General features: G+C 38.1%; 1 protein-coding gene across 2 annotated transcripts in view; it reads right to left on the bottom strand.

Annotated features, from left to right (window-relative positions):
- The window catches only part of cdin1 (CDAN1 interacting nuclease 1), a 54,169-nt gene that overhangs the window by 10,635 nt on the left and 19,438 nt on the right, over positions 1-24,096 (bottom strand). Inside the window, exons 7-12 of one of the 2 annotated variants that reach the window (XM_055171829.2) lie at positions 17,953-18,032; positions 17,411-17,460; positions 16,163-16,230; positions 13,052-13,117; positions 12,724-12,829; positions 10,747-11,884 (exon numbers count right to left, since the gene is read on the bottom strand). In XM_055171829.2, coding sequence (XP_055027804.1) covers positions 11,833-11,884; positions 12,724-12,829; positions 13,052-13,117; positions 16,163-16,230; positions 17,411-17,460; positions 17,953-18,032 — 422 coding nt within the window. In that variant the 3' untranslated portion in view covers positions 10,747-11,832. Of the gene's footprint in view, positions 1-10,746; positions 11,885-12,723; positions 12,830-13,051; positions 13,118-16,162; positions 16,231-17,410; positions 17,461-17,952; positions 18,033-24,096 lie in introns of those variants that run through there. The other variant, XM_055171828.2, reaches the window with a different exon arrangement.

A 24,096-nucleotide genomic window follows, 5' to 3' on the forward strand; every position in this document is an offset into this window, starting at 1 on the left:
AGGTTTGGTAACTATCCCATTAAGACTCTACAGTCAACTAGATGATGCTTTGAATATCTGGTTAAAAAACACATGTCTTGATGACTTTTTACCTGAACTTTAGATTAATTTTTTTTTTTAACTGACAGGAAAGATAAATTGCTGTTTAAACCGAATGTGTTCTTACAGCAAAACTCATGTGAGATACTGATAAAGAAACAAGACATGAGCGTAATAGGCAAAGACACCCATCTAGTGTATGTTTACATGGAAAAGCAAACTGAAGTTGGAGCCAAAAGGATTGTGGGCTGCGCTCTGACATATTGTGCAGAAGTGCTTCAAGACACCAAAATCCTGGTACTTTTCCTCTCTCTCTCTCTCTCTCTCTCTCTCTCTCTCATATGATTCACTGTCATCTCTCCACTACACTGTCTATTAATGCCATAAAAGGACAAAAATAACTCATTTCATTTCAACTGCTTCTGTGTAATAATACTATTTGGATAAATCTCACAAAATAAAATGAGTCTAGAATTGAAAATATTTGTAGTATTTATCTGTTAGCGTATTTACCTCCCAAACTCTGTGAAAACTGAATGAATGTCAAAATCACTCATTACTGTCACAACAAACATATGCCTTACCCAACATTGAAATGTACATAAATGCGTTGTTTAATACTTATTGATATGTCAATTAATTTTTAAATAATGATGTACAATAAAATAAATAATAATTTAGCAATACTAGAGGTAACTTCCCATCTCAAGAGTTAACCATAATATTTTCTCCAAGAAGCTGCAAAGCAAATTAGATTTCAGTGTCATGTTAAAAATTTGCAAAGCAAACAGATTTCAAGTGTGTGAAGTGTCTACGAGAGCGAGACTCCAGCTAAACGAATTATCTAGCAGATCAAAAAGGACGTTAAATAGTCTAAACGTGGAATCAGACGCGGACACGAAGAGGTCACGGCGATGCTGAACGGCATCCCTGAGGCTATCTGCACTGATCGTCATTCACTGAAGGGGTTTGTCAGTCCCACAGTTTAACCCTGCTTTTAAAAGCCAACAAACAGAAGGATCTCTGAGGATGACAGGAATGACCTTTCAGAGCTTTAGGAGGGGGGATACGTGGGCTTATTCTTCTATAAATAACACCTTCACAATCTTTTCTGGCTTTAGTACACAAGACACTGCACAACATAGTTACACAAAATGTCTTGATTATCATCTCAAAATAAATCAACATTATATGATGTCAAACCACACCACAAAAAAGGCTAACGCTTACTACCATAAGGTTTATTTGTAAACATTAATTAACTGCATTAGTTAACATGAACTAACAATCATCAATACTTAGGCAGCATTTAGGAATGTTAATTTGATTAATTTTAACTTTTACTTATATGTTTTTTTTTTTTAACTGTATCTGTGAACATTAATTATTGCACAAGAAACTAAAAAGAACAAACAGTTCACAATAGTTTTAGTTTTTACTAAATAACACATTTGAATAAATGCTGTTTAAATATATTGCTCATTACTAGTTTATATTAGCCAATGCAATAACTTATGTTAATAAACAGAACTATATTGTAAAGTGTAGCAGAAAACATTAACAAAAATGTAAAAATACCAACAACTTCAGATTCCTGCGACACTACAAAGACTTAATTGACTTCTACATCTTTGGTCAGGACTTGGTTTGGACTTTAACACTGGTGATCATGTACCTCAACTGCTAAAGGAAAAACATATCAAAACTTGTTAGTACCTGTTAGTTGCTTTAGATAAAGGACACTTTGGACGACTGTTCCACATATCTGTTTATATTTTCATTATATTTAGAGTGTATTATCTTGTTCTTTTCTGCCACTGATTAGATGACGTTGCTGTATTTGGCTGGTCGAGCCACAAGAAAATGAACCTTTTATTGGTTTACCTACAGTTGACTCTCCATATTGAATCAAACACCACAAACTACTTTAACGTTAAAAAACAACAACTTAAATATATTTAGATAAATGCACACATAACCCTCAATACAGTTTCTGCGACATCTATGAGATGCATGCAAGAACACACCGAGATTCATTCGCACTTTTCTCTTAATGGTGGCACGACTGCCGCCTCCAGACATTTATTCTGCTCTGATGTTCCTAAAACACTTGGGAAAAAAATCAAGGCTGGAGCCCTTTTCACTTTTCGCCTTAAATTGCCTCATCTCTCTGTCAAGACGCCAAAGGGGACTCCATTAGTGCGGTCCGGAGTCGAGGCGCTCCCCCCACGGGTGCTCCATTTAGCCGTTCGCTCTGCCCCGTGAAGCCTGTCCACATCAAATTAGAACGGCCCCCGCGCTCGATATGACGGTTTGGAGAAACGCCATCCTGACTGATGCCGCAAGTCCCGCGCTTGTCACCGGCTGTCAGCCGGACGTGCCGTTTGGGCGCGTACGGCTGACAGGTAATCTTAATGTCTTCAATTATCCCAATTAGTTCTGTCATAAACAATTTGATACGTGCTGGAGCAACACAAACACACGGATGCGCAGTTCTTGAACCGGACCGCACGAGCGTGTTAATGAAAGGAATAATAGGTTCATCAGTGACAGAGTTTCAGGGTGTCGTCGTCGCCGTGCGTCTCAGCTGGCCCGTGGTCTCTTCTACCTGAGCTCTGGAAATTGTACCATCTCCTTTCATTAGAAGATCTCAGGCTGAGCATGTGAAAGGCTTTGACAAAACTCATTTGAAGGCAGAGCCAGCAGATTGCCTGCAGCAGCTGCTGTAAAGAGATAAAACAACGCGTGGTTTCCTATATTCTTCTGTCCAAGCAGAAGTAGGCTTTGGGTGAAGACGTACATCTCCATACAGAGATCATCACAACACTGATGCTGTTCTTTGCCAACTAAAGCTCCATCGTGTTCCAGTGGATCATTCACGAATGACAAAAGCCTACAAACATGAGATTTAAGACGTTGTAGGTGTGTTCTTGATGAACGGCTGTACAGAGATGTTAGGCTGCCTTCTAAGAGAAGGTGGCATTGTGTGTGATCTTCGCTGGGAACCAAATTAGCATTAACTAACATGATGAACTTAACATCAAACTGTATAGAAAATCATTAACCTGAGTCTACTAGAGCTGCAACTAACAATTAATTTCATAATCGATTAATCAGATAGGGTTTTTTAATTAATTAATTAATTAAACATTTTTCACTTATAACTAAATAAGGCACTAAATTAGAGGTAGAAGTGTACTTTTAAAAGAGTTAAAGCCACACTTTTATTAAGTTTTACTAATATAATCTTTTTGAATTTCATATTTTAAGGCTTAAATAAAAAAGTTTGTGAAGCTTTTAAATAGTAAAACATCTTTAAATGTCAAAATATAAATAAGCAAAACTAATTTCTTCAGGTCTTCAGGCAAGTGCTGAGAACATTTTGCCACAAATTAATAAAGTAAATAAAATTAATAAAATTCGACTTTAGACCTTGATGAGAGTTAACATTATTCATTATTAACAAAATAAATAAGTCATTGTGATATGAAAGTGATATACATGCATTGTTGCAGTAATAAAAACCTGGATTTCCCGCTTACTTTATAAAACAGATTAGTTAGTGGTTATACTATTTTTATAAAAACCCAACAACAAACGTATTGCTTTATTAACCAGCGTTCGTTTGCGCTTTTGCTTCCATCATTGTCCTTCAAGGTTGCCAGATCCATGCAACAAAACCAGCCCAATGGTCATTCAAAATTAGTCCAAAAGTATCCCAATGACTATTCACAGCCCAAATACCAACAAATAATGAACCAAACTCTAACCCACAGAAAACATCAACCTGCTGAAAAGCCAATGACCTGGCAACGCTGCTTTTTACCAAAGTTAAGAAGAAGCACCTGATAAACGTGTAGCTCACATTTTATGAAGAAACAGCACCTGATTTTAATCATAAACACAAAGTTTACAAATGTCTTTATCTATTTTTATCGATTTTACCAATTAGTTGATTCAGACTCTACACTGAATCTGTGGTGTTCGTAGAAATACCTGCTCAATTCTATTTTAGTAAGGAAACATAGCATATGGAAGAAGATCACTGGATAATGGATGACATCTAAAGCATTTAGCAACGCTGGCTTAGCATCTAAAGCACTTTTAAAGATGTCCGGTGAGCGTCAGGGACCATTACAGCGTCGGACACCCGCTCCTGTCCACAACTGACACGGCAGACAGAGAAAGAGCGGGGAGACGCCGTCATTGGGAAGTTGTAATAGGAAATTGCTCTTGGCAACTATTTGTTTAGTACCCAAATCTTTCTTTTTGTGCCAACACAGCAAGCCCCTTCGGAAAATAGGGCAGCTCTCCCTAATGAGTAATCTATTTCAAAGCAGTCTTGTCTGGGCATGACAGTTTACTGAGAGGCTTGAAGAACTGGTAATTACCAGTGTTACGGGGCAATTAATGCATATTACACTGCGCCACTCGTGGCGGCAACTGTCAGCTCCCCAATAAAAATGAGCACTCTTCAGCTACAGCGTGACATTAATTGGGCCTTTAATGACTATGCACAGGAACCGGGCCAAATAAGAACAAAACAGACGACTGCGCCTGACTCCAGGAACGGGCTGGAAATTGTACTAAAAATGAGATTAATTGCTGTTGGGAGGAGGAAAAGAAGAGGGGAAGAATAAAAACCAGATGAAATTACAGGGTTCTGGGAGCAAGGGCTGCTCGTCACAATGCCAATTCTTAATTGTCTTATATATTCTTTACATATAGAAAGGCCGGTGACAGGTTTGAAGTCATTCAACGCAACGATACAGCTGCTCGTGGGATATTTCCTTTACAAAAGCAAGAGCTCTTGAAGAACGACTGCTTCCAGTTCAACTGAAAAACCAACGTCCTATTTGTTCAGGGTCTGAAAAGAGTCAAGTAGCACACGAGCGCGTAGAGGAACGGACCGAGAGGAAAGATGTCTATTGTCTGTAAATAAAGGAAAAGGATCAGGTTAATCAAGTGCCCTTCATACGAAACAACACACACGAAAAGAAAAAAACTTGAGTCTGAAGAGCACTTAAATAATAAAAAAAACTGTTCATTTGTCTTGATTTATGCTGTTTATATGTGAAAGTACTCTATAGGGTGTGAGAATCAAAACACACTCATTTACATGCGGCGCTCCTGCTGTATTTTTAATACGGAGCACGATCTACTGCTGTCACACGTACGCTGTCATCACCGATGATAGAAGCACACGGCTTCAAAGATACTTCGCACCGGGAAACAGAACCGGCAAATATTTGAATTGCAAAACCACATTATCTTCCAAAGGGATAAAACTTCCACCAGTTAAAGACCTACATTTGCCATGAACACGTGAATCGCCGACTGTTAAAGGGGGGCGCCGGGGACCCTCAACCTGATTTAGCATATCCAAATTTGCGTAATGAGATCGGACATGTTTAAAGTCGAGTCTCCGTGACGCTTAATGCGAGGAGAGAACCATAAAAATGTTTAGGCAGACCTCATATTTATCCCACATCCACCACGTGAAATTCCTCGACTTGTGACTACCTGACAGAGATATGATTATGAGCTGACGTGTAATTACAGCAGTCACACTAATGCAACGTGAAACCTCTCTTAAACTCTCATATGAAGCTTTCACAATCCTAATGGTGTTTGTTCAACAGAGTCGCACAAGTATTTTAGTCTGTGAGATCCAAAGAAAACATGACCACAACTTTTTCATCCCGGCAGCCACAAAATAAAGACGGCAAATATGTAAATATGTCCATTTTGAAACAAATGTATGATTTGAAGTTCAGTTCTGTAACAGGAATGACTTAAGTTCATGTAAAAACACACGGGGAACAGACACTGAGATAAGCGCTGAACCTTGAAACCACCGCGAGTAGCTTTGAACAAAATTCATTGTGAAATGTAATTATATTCAGGTCATTAAATTGTACTGAATAAACACTTTCTTAACACTGGCCATACAAAACGCGCAGAGATGTGATTTAATACCAATAAAACTTGAAAGAGACATTATATAAATGATCGTTTCGTTTACTTTACATAAAGCAAATAATGTTGAGATTTCATTCACGTGTCGAGTTTAGGGCTGCTTGATTATGGGCAAAATCTAAATCACGATTAGTTTGGTCAAAATAATAAACACGATTATTTAGTTGAAAATCATAATCATGTTTTTTTTTATAATAATCTCAATTATATGGGTAAAAATCTTTGTCTTTGATAAAAATGTGATTATCACGGATATTTTGGTACAAATCAATATCACGGTTATTTGTGTAAAAATCATTATCGCAGTTCTTTTGGTAAACATTACAGGGCTCAACGCAAATAATTTTATACTGGCCCGGTCAGTAAAAAAAGTCAGTGTCACATATTTAAAAATAATAATTCAAAAATCAAATATAATTGAATACATATACAACAGACATGTTCCAACGAAAAAAGGCCCCCAACTTTTCTGCTTTACCTGTAAACTGACAGCAAATTGTGCAAAATATTGCATCGTTTCTTTCGTCGTGTTTTCCCCAAGTAAATGTCTGCTTTCAAGATGTTAAATAATAATAATATACATTGATGAAAATATATTTTAGTGACTGAGGGTGAAGCACTGACCCGATCGGGCAAGTGACAATACTTTTTACTGACCCGAACGTCTCTCACGCTTGCCCCGGGCCACCGGGCAGTCCTTTATGTTGAGCCCTGAATTATCACGGATATTTTTTCATAGACAAGACTATTTTGATTGAGGGTGGAGATGACATGCTCACAATTACTGTGGCGCATAATTGCTGTTATTTTGGTAAAAATCCTTATCCTTGGTATTTTTTATAGTCGCAATTATTTTGATCATGATTTTAATGGCACAATAATTCTTTTACCTCGATTATATTGTTTTTGTAATTGTTTGAATCAAAAATTGAAAGTGAAATTCAAAAATGATAAATTGCACAGACCTAGTCGAGCCTTGCAATTTTCTCACGGCTTACACATAACGTATGCATCTTTATTCCATACAATTCAACTAAATAAGCTAAAACTACTTTGTGTCGAGTTTGGTCTAAGTTATGATTGTTGTTGTCTAAACTCCGCCCACTGTACATTTATTCCATACTAAACACCAGCAAGAGTAAAATCGAGTCGTATGACCTGCAACGTCCTCTGAACCAATGGCCGTCCTCCCTCCGTCTGCGCCCTGATTACATGTAGACACGCTGGAGACAGACATGGGCAGAGACATCAAATGTCTGTGTGATGGATAACTTTAGGGCACAATGACCCGTGTCAAAGTTCTTTGCTCTAAATGAATTAAGGTGATAAGAATGCTTTGTGGATAATGTGTACCTTCGTACGTTCAATCAGAGACTCTTATCTGTACGACGAGGAAGTTGCAGTAATAACTAAAGACAAGCTATGACAAAACCACTGCAGCCACACTGTCAAACACAATTTACAATACATCATATCTCCTCTCCGAGCGCTGTTAAAACAGTCATTACGAGCGCCGATAGGAGGGAACTCTTTTTGGAGGAGTGGAGCGCGTCTCTCTGGACTGGGCCCAGGGGCTTTCTGCACCCTGTATCGTGCCACGGGCGGCTTTCATTTGCCGTGATGCATGTAGAGAAGGGTTGGAGGTTGAAGTTGACAGGAGGGCCGGCAGGGAAAAAAGAAAGCAAGCTTTGGGAAGATTAGAGAATTTAACATGTTCAGACCTCGCAGTGGTTTTTCACATCCCCCACTTCCTTTTTTGGATGGGGTCATGAGTGAGGAGCCATCAAATAAAAACAAGACATCAAACATGGAGATTTGGTGACCCTTTCTGTCTTGATCAAAATATGTTTGCTTTCTTATTCAAACTGCCACTTGACAAGGTTGATAATATTTCAGCAAACAGAAAAACATTCATTTAGGCACTGACAGTTTTTTTCCATTGCATACACGAAGGAAAGCCTTCCAGCGAAAGACAGTTTAAAATGCAGTAAAATAATGGGGTTAAGGGAAATGGTTTATCATTTACTCCCTCCTCATATTTTCACTTCAAACTTCTCCTCTGGTGTAGCTCTTTTAGTGCTCTGTAATATGACACCGTTCAACTTTATATGTTGGGACAATCTGCTTAAAATTGTCTGCTGATGTGATGGTGCAGTCTCATCACCGATCGCTCCAACACTCATCGCCAAATTAGGAAGAGTGCCGTCTGTATGAACACATGCCAATTTAAAGAAACATTCCTGGACATTATGACCAAAGAGAGTGAACGACTTCATGACATCTGACTGTACGTACAAGCTAAAATAGCATAAACATATCCACAGACACTTTGGGTTTTTCAGGCATGATTCATACGCAGTTCAGTACAGTTTGGACAACGGTGCACAAAAAAACTTCTGGTCAGGGTGAACATCAGACATGAACAGGAAAAATACGTTGCATGATTTACATTTATTAACATCAGAAACCACACAGCTCCAGTTTCTCCTGTTAAACTCACATCTTGATAAATCCTGAAGTAAAGGACAACAGTACAGCCAACAGTTAGAGATAGTGAAGAGAGAAACTTCTCGTGTGAAAACAACAACAGTTCTTATTCTATTAAAGTATATTTCACTTAGAAAAGAAATCACATCATTAGATGAGTCACATACTGGGCCAAACCTACAAGCAGTTTTAAAAGCACCATAATCACTGTGTTTATACTCTTCAGACAGTCAACTATCAATAAATTATTATTACTTCAGTCTACACATTAAACAGACAACATGAGAGACTTCTTAAATTGCATAATGCTTAATGTCTGTAAAGGAATTAATCATTACCTAGTGTTGTCTTTCACTACAGGATCAAATGTACTGATAGGTTCACGTAAAGAATTAATAGCTAAATATTTCTAGCATTAGAAAGTTTTGGCAGCTTTAATATAAAAGCATTCTAGGAAAACTCATTTATTAAACCAAGACATTGTAAAATAATGACAAATCCTATAACTCTGTAAGACGTTTGCTTTGGTCTGTAAAACACACTGACTCCAGGCTTTAACATCACTGGATCTCATTCAAAAATACAACGCCAGCAAGAACTGATGGTCTGATTGAGAGGATTAAAGAAAACAAAGATGAGAGGCTTTACACTCCAGTATGAAAATGTTTTCCCAATCTCATCTTCAAAACCACGCCAATCAAAATAAGAACCATCTCTCACACCATTTTGGTTTAAAGACCTCAAGAAATGGTTTAACATGTGCCGTTTTCTCTCCTGCATCCCCTCGTGACAGTAAACTGATTTGAGATATATCAAAGGTCTTGTTTGTGAACTATAGCTACTTGCTTTGGTTTTAGGGTAAGAGACATTTTCATGCTGTTTTAAACAAGAAACCTGATAAGAGATAAAACTCTGATGTTATGGGATCTATAAAAGTATGAGCTTTTCTCCAGGGTTGTGAGAGAACGGCATCTTTATAGTCTTTAAAACAAATGCAGGTCTGAATTAGACAGTTTTATTGTCGAATCAGTGGATCCGCACTGTCATTTATCAATCGAGAAGCACATCATCATATCCATCCATCCCTCGCTACACAACTAAGAGTTTACTGGGTATACAAATCTAAACCAACAAATTACAACCAAAAGATTAAAAGTTGAAGTCACTTTACTGCAGGTCCTTCTTTAACAAACTTTAAGAAGTCACAATTTACAAAATCTTTACTTTTAAAGTATTCCTGGTGTCAAAATCATACTTAATACGACATATTAGTTTAATGCGTTATGTGTAAAATAAACAGATGAAATAGAGGCTTAGTGGCAGATAAATCCCACAGCTGATGGGACCTGAAGTGTGCGGATTACATGCAGAGCGCATTAAACAATGTCCCTAAATATGCATTGAAATCCTTAAAGCATGAAAGCACCTTGTCATGTGGTATTAGCATTCAGAGCTTCATGCCAGGCATCTTTCGTTGCACCCGGGTGTGCCACAGTGCTAAATGTCATATGCCACAGACCACAAATCCCAAAAAGATTTCTGACGTCATCTCATGTCAAACTGTGTTTCTGGAGAGGTCTTTACGATTAAACCGTCACAAGAGCACTTAACACTTCAGCTCTCCTACACATTCTTTTAAGTGAAATTTTGTTTTATTTATATTAAACGTGATGGAGGATGACATGTAAGAACTGTGGAAAAGAGCGAAGCATTCAACTCTTATAGCTATTGAGAATCATTCAAAACAATGTCGTTGTGGTGCAAGAGGACCAGTATGCAAAAGAGAGACTGCCAAAAAGCATCAATATAAAGGGAAACAAATCTGAAGAAATACACCTATCAGCTGAGCTTGCTAATGTGACAACAGAAAAATAATCCAATACTGAATCTATGGCAAGCATAAGGGAACAAATTGGCATTTTGGGTGCAGGAGGTTCATATCCCGGACAAGCCCCCAATATTATCACAATCCCCAGATGTTTCAGGGGTACAAGAGACGCAACTTTAAAAACTGACATCTGAGTGAGCAGCACAAATCAAAACTACAACAGAAAAACTGCAACAAATCCAGAGAAAGAAAACTGTAAAATGTATGTATGTCTGTCACATTAGTTATTAGTGCCATAAGATAAGAAGGGGAGCGTCCTTCAGCTATAAATATCATGGACATAACATAACCACACACAACAAACCAAACCATCAGATTTAAATACTACAAATGTCATTAAAAACAGCTTCACAGAAAAGGATAAATTCAATCTTTAAAGTGAATTTCATTTCATTAAATTTCAACCGATTCATGAACAGATATACGTGATCAATGTATTGTGTAATAATGTCAGCAATTCTACTCGTGCTCTTTAAAAACGAATGCATGACCCAATCTAAAATGTATAATATTATTGTCAATGTCAGCAACTACAAAAACAAAACCACAACACAAATGTTCAGGTCAGGAATTTCCTAGTGGTCAAGCCACAGAATATATATGAGAAAACTGAGAGTATTAACCCTGTATGACCGCAGGGGGAAATGAGCCATACTGCAGTATTATTTGGCCATAAATCATCTTTGTCAAGTCCTGACAGCATTTTATCAGATCTAACCTTTAGGAGCCTCTATTAGAAGCACTAACATTTTCAGCTTTGAAAAATGAGCAGTACCGAGAAACCTTTCAAGTCTTGTGCTGAAAAAAAACACACTAACAGAACTTAAACATCTTAAACTAGGGTGTGCAGCTATTGTGAAAAACCTCAGCGAGTTTCATGTTAGCTAAAACACATGAAGGTCCCTCAATGCTTCTATAAATTCAACAATGACATTTACAGAAACACATATAATACACTATTAATGAATATGACCAAACTTTGTCACTCTAGTCCAAGGAAAAACTATTAAAGAGATCGGGTATCCAAGAATTTAATTACATTGATGCTAAAACGATTAGTTAGAATGGCACACATTCATTCATCACTGATAAACAACTTCTCTAAAGCTCTGAAATCTCATTAACTATCCAGAGTTGCACTTCATTACGGGACACATTTACCCACTTCAACTAAAGAGCACACACAAGTCATTTAATGTGCTTAATATTCACTATCATCAGGTGAATAATTCTTAATGCAACCTATAACCAAGTAGATGGATAACTCAATTATGTGCAGATCCGTCAGAGGGCCTGTTAGAAGATTGATGGGAAGGTGAAGCCAACAGCGTCTTTAGCATCAGATCCAAGCACTGGGCCTGAACCGTCTTTTCTCCTCCACTGATTCTCATCTTTATAGGCAAAGCATCATTACCCAGAACTCCACTGACAAGAGTTTATTATGAGCTTTGTGTTTTGGCCACACTATTGTTAGGATGATGAATGTTACTGCTGGGAAAAATGAGATGATTTGGCTAAATATACACTGGCATTGCTCTTCTGTTTTATTTCTAACTAGGGCTGGCGATTTAACGTGTTAAACAAATCTAAAGCCACGTCCCTTACGTTTGTCACATATGTAACGCTTCTGACACAATAATGTAACATCTGTGCGATCTCTGAAACTTCACACTGATGTATCCAACCATTGTGACTAATTATTCAGCACATCAAAAAAATGATCTTAGAGCAAATGCAAACGCTTGAAGATAATGAAATCAGTGTAGATGTCACTCAGACGCAATGCACTAATTCTAAATATGGAGGCGATATTCATCAGGTCGCAAAGGAAAGAAAACTCAATGACCTTTTCAATATTTTTTAAGATTTGTTTAAACAGAAATGATGTAAAAACGTCGAATCTAACGGGCTTGGACCTTCAGAGCAAATGATAAAGTGAATGAGAGGAGACAACAGAAAGCTGGACACAGGCGATCCTGTGCTACGAGAACCCTCCAAATGTCAAATGTAAATGTCAATTAAAAATTACAAGCATGCTCTGAAAGGTGGACTCTGAAGGGCCTGACATTCTTTTGACATGCCAAAGTTGATCTGACAAGGCAGCCAATCAACATGACAGTACGAGCTGTGTCACATCTGAACGCACACACATTACTATTTCAGATCCCCACCCCAACAATGGCGTTTCAAATGAGCATTGTATGAATAAACAACCCTTCAGTAATAATGTTATGGGTAATAATTTAGTCTATCATCTGAGACCCCTAAATAGTTTAAACTCTTTCTGTATGGTTTTACGCTGAGTGTTTGAGGTTTGTTTGGGGTCTGACCTGTTGCAGTAACTCCAAAACTGCTCATTCAGGTAAGTGTGATGGCTGTGGTCATCCCCAAATGAAGCTTTGCTTTCAATCCAGTGAACGATATGATCTTCAACAGCTGCAGTGAACAAAAACATGTGTTTGGGTATGAGATCTGAAGAGGAGATTCGTAATCAAATCTCAACACAAGAAGATTGTATTTTTATGAAAACCACTTAATGATTTCAAGATTTACAGCTAATGACATTCATGTCATTCAACCGAGCTACAAATATAACAAAACAACTTTGTAATATAAACAACCTTCGAGTCATACTAATAAAAACAGTAAGAGACTCACCTATTGGCACCTCCAGAATAATGTCTGGGGTTTTGTCGTAGCCTTTGGCACGAAGTTGATTCTCATCTGTGTGCAAACGTTTACAGATGTCATATACAGGGTTCTTTTTTTTAGCATTTTAAATGCAAGCTTTATTTATTTTCACCCCCTCTCTAACTCTTTTTTATTCTGATCTACCTACAGATTTGTAAACATCCTCTGGCTACATTGAAATAAGGACTGTAGGCTTGCTGTCACGTCTAATATATAGTTTTAATAATCACATCAGCATCGGTCTAAACATTTAGAAATCGATTTAAAAACAATCAAATAAAACAATAAAATGATCTGTATAACATTAGCAGCTTGTGATTATGACACTTGCATTATATGTGAACGGTTGTTTTGCTTTCTCTTTCTCATCCTCAAAGCCGAGGACAGAGAGACTAATAGAGCCAGTTTCTGCTACTGTGAAGCTCATCACAACACTGATGCTTCTGGCCTATCCTTCAATGTGATGCCCAACCAATGTCTGCCCAGTGACCACTTCACTTTATTTACACATTTTTGAATTCTAAATAAATCTTTTAGTAATTTTTTGCTGCATCAGCCAAGTCTGCCCCGCAACAACCAACCACTTCCTTCAATTTTTTATTTCAATTAAAACTCTTAATTTAAATCATTTTTTATAATTTAGTATTCAATATATAGCATATCTTCTATAGGATCAGCTATGTCTGGCTCTCTCTCAAAGGTTTTTTCTCCACAGGGTTTTTCTCCTAGGAGTTTTTTATCCCCTTGGGAGTCAGCTGACATTGGCTCAACTTTGAACTATGTTACGTTACACAAATGTTGAATTATTACTACACTCACTAGTACGGATTCATTTTAGTCGTGGTACTTTGCTGTCCTATGATTTTTCTGTTTCTTTTGTTTTTATTAATGTAAAGCTGCTTTGGGACAATTAAACAATTGTAAAAAAAGTGCTATAAAAATACATTTTTATTTAATATGAACTTGTTTCTAACACCTTCAGATCTTTTTAGATTGAGATGCAGAGCAGCAAGTGCAACACACAGATAACTGCAGCAGAACTTGTAACAAACTTTCCCACATTTCTTTTTTATCATTAATAGAGTAATAATAATAATAATAATAATAATAATAATAGATCTCCTGCTCCTCATGAGAAACACACGGTCAATGTGGGCGATCAAACAAAAATCTCCAAATGTTTTCATCCAACACAAACAACGTCTGTTGCAGTTCTGATGTGTTGTTTATAGTTCATTAAATGCTTATTTTAATCGAGAATGTTTTGAGTTTTGAATGTTGAATCATAACGGAATAAACTTGAATGTCAAAATCTGTATCGCTCATAAAATAATCCCTGAAAGACATTTACATATTTTAAACTTTTATCCAATCAGAACAAAGGAAAGGTTCAAATATAATTGAGTGTCAGAGAGCTGAACAAAGACCATAAAAAACCCATATCAGAGAAAAATAACACACAAGAAAGGTGAACCAATTTCATCAGCCCAATGTTTGCTAGCACTGCACAAAAGCCTCTGAAGTGTGCTTTTGTTATGAAGTGTGTAGATGTGTGACCTCGGCCATTGTCCTTGAGTCACAGTGAAACACCTGATTCCTCCATTAAATCACACATTCTGCTCCAGTCGAGCTGAACCGCCGCTGTAGGGTGAAGGGTGGAGGGATGGTCTGAGCGAGGGCTTCATACTGAACTCTATTGACACTGGTCACATGCTTTCAGACCCTCTTATTACATCACATTTTGATTAGAATTAATGACCCATCACAGCTGGTCGACTGATGATTTCCAATCCATTTATCTGGCTGTGAAGATGCTGCCCTGACCCGCTCTCTCTGTTGGGTCACAACTCTCTTATACAAAATGCAGGTGCAGCAATACACTGATAACATCTGAACGCTATCGTCACTAATGACATCTTAACACTAACAACAATAATTACATCTGAAAACTCATGCTACTAGTGTACAAGTATTAGAAAAGTGTTTTTAAGCAATGAGTTTTGTAAAAATTATACATTTTATACATTTAAATACATTGAATATGTGCGGATGAGTAACAGTCACAACATTTGTCTAACTAGAGCTAGTCAGCATAGGTTAGCAGGTCTGGGTGTAAATATTGGTTTGTAGGCTGCTTATTATGGGCAAAATCATAATCACCATTATTTGGGGCCATCACACTGAAAAAAATATTAATTTAATTTACTCAATTTTTTAAGGTAAGTGGATGCAATCAATTTATTTAAGCTACATTTAAAGAAAAGTTTTTTGTTTGGTTTTGTATTTCTAATTTTTTGTGTTTAAATGCAGCTTAAATAAATTGACTGTAACCACTTACCTTAAAAAATTTGAGCAAATTATATGAAACATTTTTTTCAGTGCGCGGTTATTATTATTATTGTTATTATCACAGTTGTTTATTTGTTTGTTTATTCCCATAATCGCAATTATTACTAGTAAAAAAACATGATCACGGTTGATTTTATTATTATTATTTTCATAATCATGGCTATTATTATTTTTTTATCCTAATTCCTTTTTTTATTAGCACGATTATTTTGGGGGTCATAGTCTCAAAAATTTTTTGCATAACCCTGATTGTTTTCATAATCACAATTGTTTTGTTTATTTAATTATTTTAGCATAGTCATGATTATTTAACAGGATTACTCATTTGAAAACATATATATTTATTTAACATTTTTCTTAAGTAAGTGTTTTAAAAGGCTTTATGTGTCAAAGCAGTGGTGCCTTCAAGGTGCCTTACAAACACATCAGTCAAGCACACAATTTAATTGTAATCACAGAATAATAATTTACCTCGATTATCTTGTTTTTGGTAATTGTTTGAATCACAAGTTGAAAATCAATTAATTGTACAGCCCTAGTTTGTAGTTATATTTTACATACAAAAAGTTTTCTTATGTTTTGAAAGGGGGTGTTAAAGCTGACTTCTAGAATGTCACTTTGTATAGACAGACATTTTAAGTAGCCTACATGTGATTTGTGCTGCTTATGCTGTGAAAGAAAAGCAATGACTCAAACAGCACCTGTAGTATCTGTGAGTGACAAACTTACCTAAGAATGACAGATTTCTCTCTCTGAGCTCGTCTCGAAGAATCTCCTCATGTTCAAGACCAATGGCACTATGAAAGTGTAGTTAAGAACAAACCGCTTCACAATAACTGCACACGTGTTGTGTTTAGAGTCTGAAGCTCAGATGCAAAAGCCACTAAACACCACCTCAGATTCATCAATTTCACTTCAAATCATCTTAATCTTGTGGCCTCAGATTATTTACAATCCATTAAGAGTCTGATAAAAATGCTAATTTACAAGAAAACATGTCAGACACACTTATAGGGTTTTGCATCTGATCTTAATTTTCTATAGACACGGTCAAGAAAGAATGGAGAACACCTTACCTGTGCTGTTGCCCTGGAAACACACAGATGAGTAAAGAAGGGTTGCTGTGGCAACACCAGAGAAATGTGTTTATTTTCATATCAGAACTCGTATGCTGGGGACACACCTAAGGACTTACTTTTTCTTGCATTAATGATTTTTATCTGTGATGGTAAACGAAGACTGAGCACAACTGGAAAAGACTGAGCATGATCAGTCATTATAATCAAATTACAATCATAATCTGTGCGAAAATCATCAGATGTGTGTGTGTGTGTGTGTCCAGCTTAAGAGTAACAAAACACCTGAAAGCATCGGCACCACTCTGATCTTAACTAAATCAACAACAAAACTCACCAGCATGACCCCAGTGTATTGTGGGTGTTTATAATGTTTAAGATGAATCATTATTATGATTTAAGATAAATCAATTTATTATATTCCTCACTTTTGGGTGCTGCTTTGAATAAAAGCTTTTGTTAATGGGGTTAGGAGTTATTCAAATCTTTAATTAGGAGCAATGTGATTGCAGGTGTGACGTATTTAACACAGTGTGCTTATGGTTTGACAAACATCTGTGTGAGGAAACGGCATGAATGAATGAAAGCTTACATATGCAATGAGGTAAAGAGGGCAGATATATCTCTCTTCTGAACATATCTACTTCACTAGGATATACATAGTATGTAAAAATCACTGTGTAAAATGAGGTTACACACACACAGTATATAGACACACACACACACACACAGTATATAGACACACACACACACAGTATATAGACACACACACACACACACACACAGTATACACACACACACGTGCAGCTCTTCCTCAAGCAGGAGTTTTATGTCAGGTAAAGCCCTGAATCAGTCAATGGCTCCTCGTGAATTTCAGGCTTAAAGTTTTATGAGAGGATACTGTTTGATGCAGTCCACCAGCGGCCCGTAACAGCAGTCATTTACTGTGCACTGAAAAGAGAAAAAAATATAACAGTTACAAATACCCATCATGCACTTCAGCACAGCCACACATGAGCTTCATAGCAGATGGGATAAACCATCAGATACACATGACCAACAGAGAAAATTCACAAAATCTTCAGATTTAAAACATTTGCTTCATTTCTGCTGACTATTGTTATTGTTAGTATCTTATAAAAAAAGTGCTACGCATATTTGCATAACAGCACTATGAAATTAATGTCCGATTACAATTAAAAAGACAATCATGTTTACAGTAAGCACTATTAATATATGTGACCCTGTCTGAGAAAACCCAAATAAAGTCATTTATTAAAGTCATAAACACATTGTGTGGAAATATAATCCTGATATCTTTAATATTGACTGAGTAAGATCAAATATTGAAATCAATGAGTGGAATTAAACTTTGATGTTCATCTCATCATTAGATTATGAGACCGGATTTCACACATATGTTTATTGTGTATTTGTTAATACCTGTTCCACATGTTTTGCTAGCAGTGGATCTGGAATGAAACATGGCTCCCGTAACATGTTGTTGATGACGTGTCTGGAGGCTGCAGAAACACAAATACTGTAGTCATATTTTCTCTATGATACTGAATGGGCCACAGAGGTTTTAAGCTGCTAAAGTTTATATGTTAATGACTGAATTTAAATCTAAAATATGGATTCATCTTTTCTCTTCATTTACCATTAAAGGTGGGGTGCATGATCTCTGAAAGCCAATGTTGACATTTGAAATCACCTAAACGAACACAACCCTACCCAAATAGAATCTGGACCTTCTTTTGATAGACCCACCCACACATACACAACCCAGGCAATGATGTCAGTTAGTAGACACGCCCCTTACTGCTGATTGGCTACAAGTGTGTTTTGGTACTCGGCCCGACTCCCTTTTCCAAAGCGTTTTTCAAAAATCAAGCACCCTGCCTTTAAATGATGTGATGAGTTTGTTTGTTTCTTCATTTGATTGCTGTGAACTCAGCAACTTCACTCCAGAGTCATAAAATTCACCCGATTTCTCACAACATGCACAGACTTGATGACTTGATGATTTGTGTTGTGTTTATCTGATTTACTCACTTGTGTTTAATCTGAACTAGATGAACATTTATCTTACGACCCTAAATGTGCCATGATTAATGTTAATGTTATTAATTTAATGTTTATGCCAACAAAGTGCACTTACATGTAATTTGGTTTGCGTCAGTATTTTTAAGGACATTTATAAAAAATCCTTGAAAAATCATGATAATATTGATAACCGTGGTGATTTTGGTCACTATAACCGTGATTATAAATTTTCATACCGTTTCATCTGTATTCCTGACCTTTTTAAAACTCATGTTTGTTTCTATACCAATGTAAGCATATTTCTGTGATCTGATCTGGTTCCTGATTAACTGACATGTACATGAGTTTTGCTGTGCTGGCTAGAAGAGTTCTGAATAAGGAAATTATTATATTTAACTTTTATATTACTCTGAAATATATGCCATCATGAACAGGTTGTGTGCAAAGCCCACATACTCAAAAAACCACAACCAAGCCAGACAGTAAAACACAGATTCATTTCAAATCTAGACTGGCAAGCAACTGAGACTTAAAGTACAAAAGGCCCAGAAGACCAAGATGTTTTGATGCCCTCCAGACTCCACATACAGAAGCAGCATCTACACAGTGCACTGGATTGTTATTTGAAAATCCCGTTTCCGCCGACGAGACGTCTTTAAGCTATCGGCACACTCTCGTTCTCTCTCATCTCTTTCCTCTCCGAAGCTCGGCGCTTCCACGAAACAAATGGGTATCTGTTATCTTATTCATCCTCCTGCTAAGGGAGAATGTGAGAACAAAGCCAGCTCAGCAGTCCTCTCTCCAGCAGCAGCACCCGCGCCGTTCTCTAGCTCATTTTTCTCAGAGATTGCTACCTTCACACGCAGATCCATACGGCGCGCCCGCACTCCGCTCGGCAATGAAGAGAGCTATATTTCCCCTTGAGTTAGGACACCTCGTGACAAACGATAATGGATAATCAATAAAGCGGGAAATATGAGGCCGCAAACTTTATGAAGCCGGGAGACGTATTACTCGCCAACAACACTCGTTTCTCTTAACAAAGTCACTACGCCGCTGCGCCTAATAATCCGAGGGAAAATCAAAGAAGCCGCAACCACATCAGCAATATTGGCAACTTATTCCACTTTAATGGCATTCTGATTGATTTTTCTCCCCCTTAATGGTACTTTTATAGATTTGATGCTGGTCCTGCAAAACAGCCGTGTGTAACAGACCTCCCCGAAGGCAAGCAGCAGCCATTAAAGGCCTTGTCTTACCAGGACTCATAATTGGAGGTTGACCACCATTGCATTTCACACATCGCACAACACCACCTGCTTCAAACGCTCTGCCCAGACATCCGTCCGCCTGCTCCGGGACAGATGATAAGTGACCGCTGGCTTTTTCCTCCATTTTCCGAGGGACGGGGTTCAAAATAATCGTAAAACGGCTGACCTTGAAGCTGACATTGCGGAGTTTCAGCCAAGCATTGACCTGATGAAAATGGAGGCCGGAGCGCTAATAAATCAGGCCGCTTTTAAAACGAGTTTACTCTAACGCTCATTCATCACGGACAGTAATGCCATTTGCGGCCACGGATGCGCAGCACGCAAGCGGCGCAGTAAATAACAACAAGAGGCGAGCGTCCTCGTGCAACCGCGGCCTCCGGCATCGCCGTACATTTATTAAAGACGCCTCCGCGTGCGTGCGCTACACAGCGCGACACTGTAAACACACGCCAAATTTAATGTAATTGTCCCGTGTCGACATAAATTCCTACCGAGGCGTCCTTATCGGAGGAGGGAAATATTAAAGAGGAAAGACGTCTCTCCGCCGGGAGTTGTTGGGGACAGAGAAGCGCCATTTGCTAAAAACACAGGCACCTTTAACAACCTCTGATGTCATGATGAATGGGGAGGTACGTCTCTCCGCTAGGATGGGAAAGCCATTATTGGAGGCAACAAAAAAAAAAACGGACAGAAACCTCATTAGAAGGCAGCGCGCGTTGAGGGACGATCGTCGTAAAAAAATAATGGATGACAATCGTTATCGGCCCTGACGCTGATGAGCTCCTGAGTTTGTTTATTAATTAAAAACCCTTCTTCTTTGGCTTATAAGCGAGACACTCCTCCCCTCCTCCACAGCTTCCAGAGCGTAACCCATCGACTCACAAAAGCCGTCGTACATCAAACTTCATGATGCGCGCGAGAGACGCTCGCTGATAATGCGCCCCTGCTAAAGCTGATTTTCCATGATGAATCTGGGAGCATATAAATTGGCTAATATCTAAAAACATTTACAGATACTAGAGGAATTGACTACTTGCAGGCTGTGATGGATGAGGCTCTTAGACACCAGAGGACAGCTTGGCAAATCTCTGCGGCTTTCTAAAGCCCTCCTTTGATTTTCATATTTACTTCTTTAAACTCCATTCCTAAATACACACAGAGAGAGAGAGAGAGAGAGAGAGAGAGATGGGAGCATTTCTCCAGCGTGTGGTTTGTCTCATCGGTGTTGTGGACGGGGGGGCTTCCAGCAGGGTTAGCGGGGCAGAACTGATCTCCCTTCACCTGATCGTGTCTGATAGGAGGGCTGCGCCTCAACTCGATTCAGAGCTCAACGCCGCAGTGAGGTCGACTCCAGCTACCTCGCTCCGCGCTAGTAATTAGTATACTTGTCAAGACGACTGCTTACCTCACCCGCCTCCTCCAACCACTAATGAAGAGAAGGATCTCATTATTCAAAACCCAGAATCATCTGCCCGATTCACTTACCTTCAGCTTTTGAAGCAGGAATGAAGCATGAGACGCCCACCTCTGGATCTCATTTAACTGTTTGTTTCAAATATTAAAGTCTGTGTTGTGAAAATGCTGCAAAAGCTCCAGTATGGGTACAATACGGTGAAAACCTGCCTTTATAAAAAGGTGCAGTCAAATTGTAAGCAGAAGATATACCCGGCTATACTGGTTCACCAGCATCATTAAGATGAATCTTGTTATCAGCACTATTCACCAGTGAATTTGACATAATATGTGTCTCATTTAATACATGGATATGGATCAATACATTGATTACATTTCTAATGATACGATGCATTGATGCCACAAAATATCGATATGAGGTACCTTTATTTTGACATCCTCTGCATCCTCATTTTTTGACGTAACGTACATCTACGTATTTCTGCCACAGCGTGCATTTTTGTTTATTTTCGTGTGTTAGTGTCAGCAGTAAATGCAATGCAGCAACAAAGCAGTTGTAGCAGCAAAAACACAGCGAAAGAGACAGAAGACGTTGTGACTGCTATTGGACCCAAATCGTGGGTTAAGTAATATTTAGTACTTGAAAAATGGATTAGACAAACAGAAAACCTTTGCTAACACTGGCTGAAACACTAAAGACTTTGACCGTTGCCATCATCAGCTTGATTTTTACATTTTTCCCCTCATTATTTATTTTTCTTTATTTAAAAAAGGTGATTTTTTTTCTAAGTTTGATATTGTAAATGTCCCTTTTTTTTAAAGCGTTTAATTAAACATTCATGTTATATATTTTGGTTGCATTTGTGAGTAAAGTATGTGACCGCATGTGATATCGATAAATTAACCGTATAGAATCGAACCGAATTGCATGAAAGAAATGCCCGACAACCCGGCAAATACCGCATCGCCGGTGGAGATAATCGATACCGTACTGTATCGCAACCAACTGTCTGACTTACACCCCAGTTTTAATGAAGCTCCACATACAGAAAACGTAAGAAAGATTCGAGTAAACGGTCAGGTTGAAGGAGATTCACAGCAGTGTTTGTCTTGCTTTTCTTCAAATCCCTCTGGTGGCCACTGTTGTCTGGAGCAGAGAAATTATTATAGATGTTGATATCATATTCGATGCGTGCTGAAAATGCTCTAAACGTATTGATTTATTTACATGCGCATCCATCCGGCCCGCATCCTGCTGAAACGGTCTGGGGGAAAGTCGTGCAGGGAAACGGCAGAGAAAAGACTTCACAAACAATCTGAAAGTCACTATTGATTCTGCTGAAGTGATTGGAGATATATTCAAGCATCCCAAAGGCACAATTTCTGTGTCTCTGAAATGCAAACAGGGAATGAAGGAAAAATAAAAGATGGTCGTGTGTGAAAGCAAGACGCTCGCTGGCTGAAGGATCACGTCTTGCGTATATGAGGCTATTGATCCGTGAGCTCTGCTGAAAACTCACACTAACGCTCACGTCTGGGAAAGAGCGAGTGGGAAATGATGGATGTGCTTGCCAATAGCACTGGACAAACCTGTTAGCTAATTGCCACCAAAGACAATTATCCTGGCATTGTTTCACGAGAGCAACACATTACAAAAGTCTAATATCCACACAGGGAGATTCAGTAATTGAAGCTTGGAGCTCAGAGCGTTCCTGCCGAGGGCCAAGCAGGTCATTGGAGGAGAGATCTGAATGCTAATATATAAGTCACTTTCATTAGATTATCAGCTTCCAATCACATCACGCTATCAGAACGACACTATGAAGAGAGGCGGAGTCTACATTATCCTCAAGATACCGTATGGAGATGATGTAAGATTTTCGACACAGGCAGCAAACAAGGAGAAAAAATATTTTTCCTTTAATTATGAGCAATTTCTACACCTCAGATTTCAACATTTTCTATATACCTCACATATTAACAAATTAAACCTTCAATGGAGTACTTTTCCTCCTCAGGTAATCCTCAGTACACGTTATTAGTAATTATCAATGTGTTTTAAAAGCTTTATTATAATAGTACAGCCACCAAATGACTAGTTTATATTTATAATGTGGTAGGAAAACATCAGCATCATTAAGAACAATCTGTATTTGACAAAAATCTATCTGACACAGACACACACAGACACACACAGACACACACAGACACACACTGTGAGCTGCTGTATGTGACTGGAGAAGAGAGCAAGATGGCGGATGCTGAGAACAGCATAAAGTGTGTGCGTGTGTGCGTGTGTGTGCATGTGTTTGTTTGTTGGTTTGTGAGTTTAAATGCACTGGATGAATGCTCAAAGGGAACGCTTGTCAACTTCTACTGACATCCAGGTGAAAAACAAACAAAGAGAAAGTCTCTGACACACTACTGGATATTTCAGCTTCATTCTTCCAGAAACTTCTGTGTGTTGCTGCTGTAAGAATGAAGGGAAGTTTCTACACAGATCCTGACAAGTGTGCATCATAGAAATAACGAAATAAAAACAGGCAAAGTATTAAGGGTAAATATGTAGCTCTCAGACTGGTTAGCAATAATGTGAAACAGTATAAAATAAAGTGTGCAAACCCCCCCAACTTAAAATTTGAATGTATTATTATTTTTTTTAGCCTAATTTACACAAAATGTATGATAAATTAATTGTTTTTTGTAAAATGTCATTAACCTGGGGACCCCTGGCACCATCTCAGGCCCCCAGTTTGAGAACCACTGCCCTACAGTCAGACTAGAGTCAAAATAAATGTGTGTTTATAAACAACAGCGCTGAAATGAGGGAGCTTGTGACAGGACAGCATTAAAAAAT

Source organism: Misgurnus anguillicaudatus, chromosome 7 (assembly GCF_027580225.2).
Source record: "Misgurnus anguillicaudatus chromosome 7, ASM2758022v2, whole genome shotgun sequence".
Classification (NCBI taxonomy): Eukaryota; Metazoa; Chordata; class Actinopteri; order Cypriniformes; family Cobitidae; genus Misgurnus; species Misgurnus anguillicaudatus.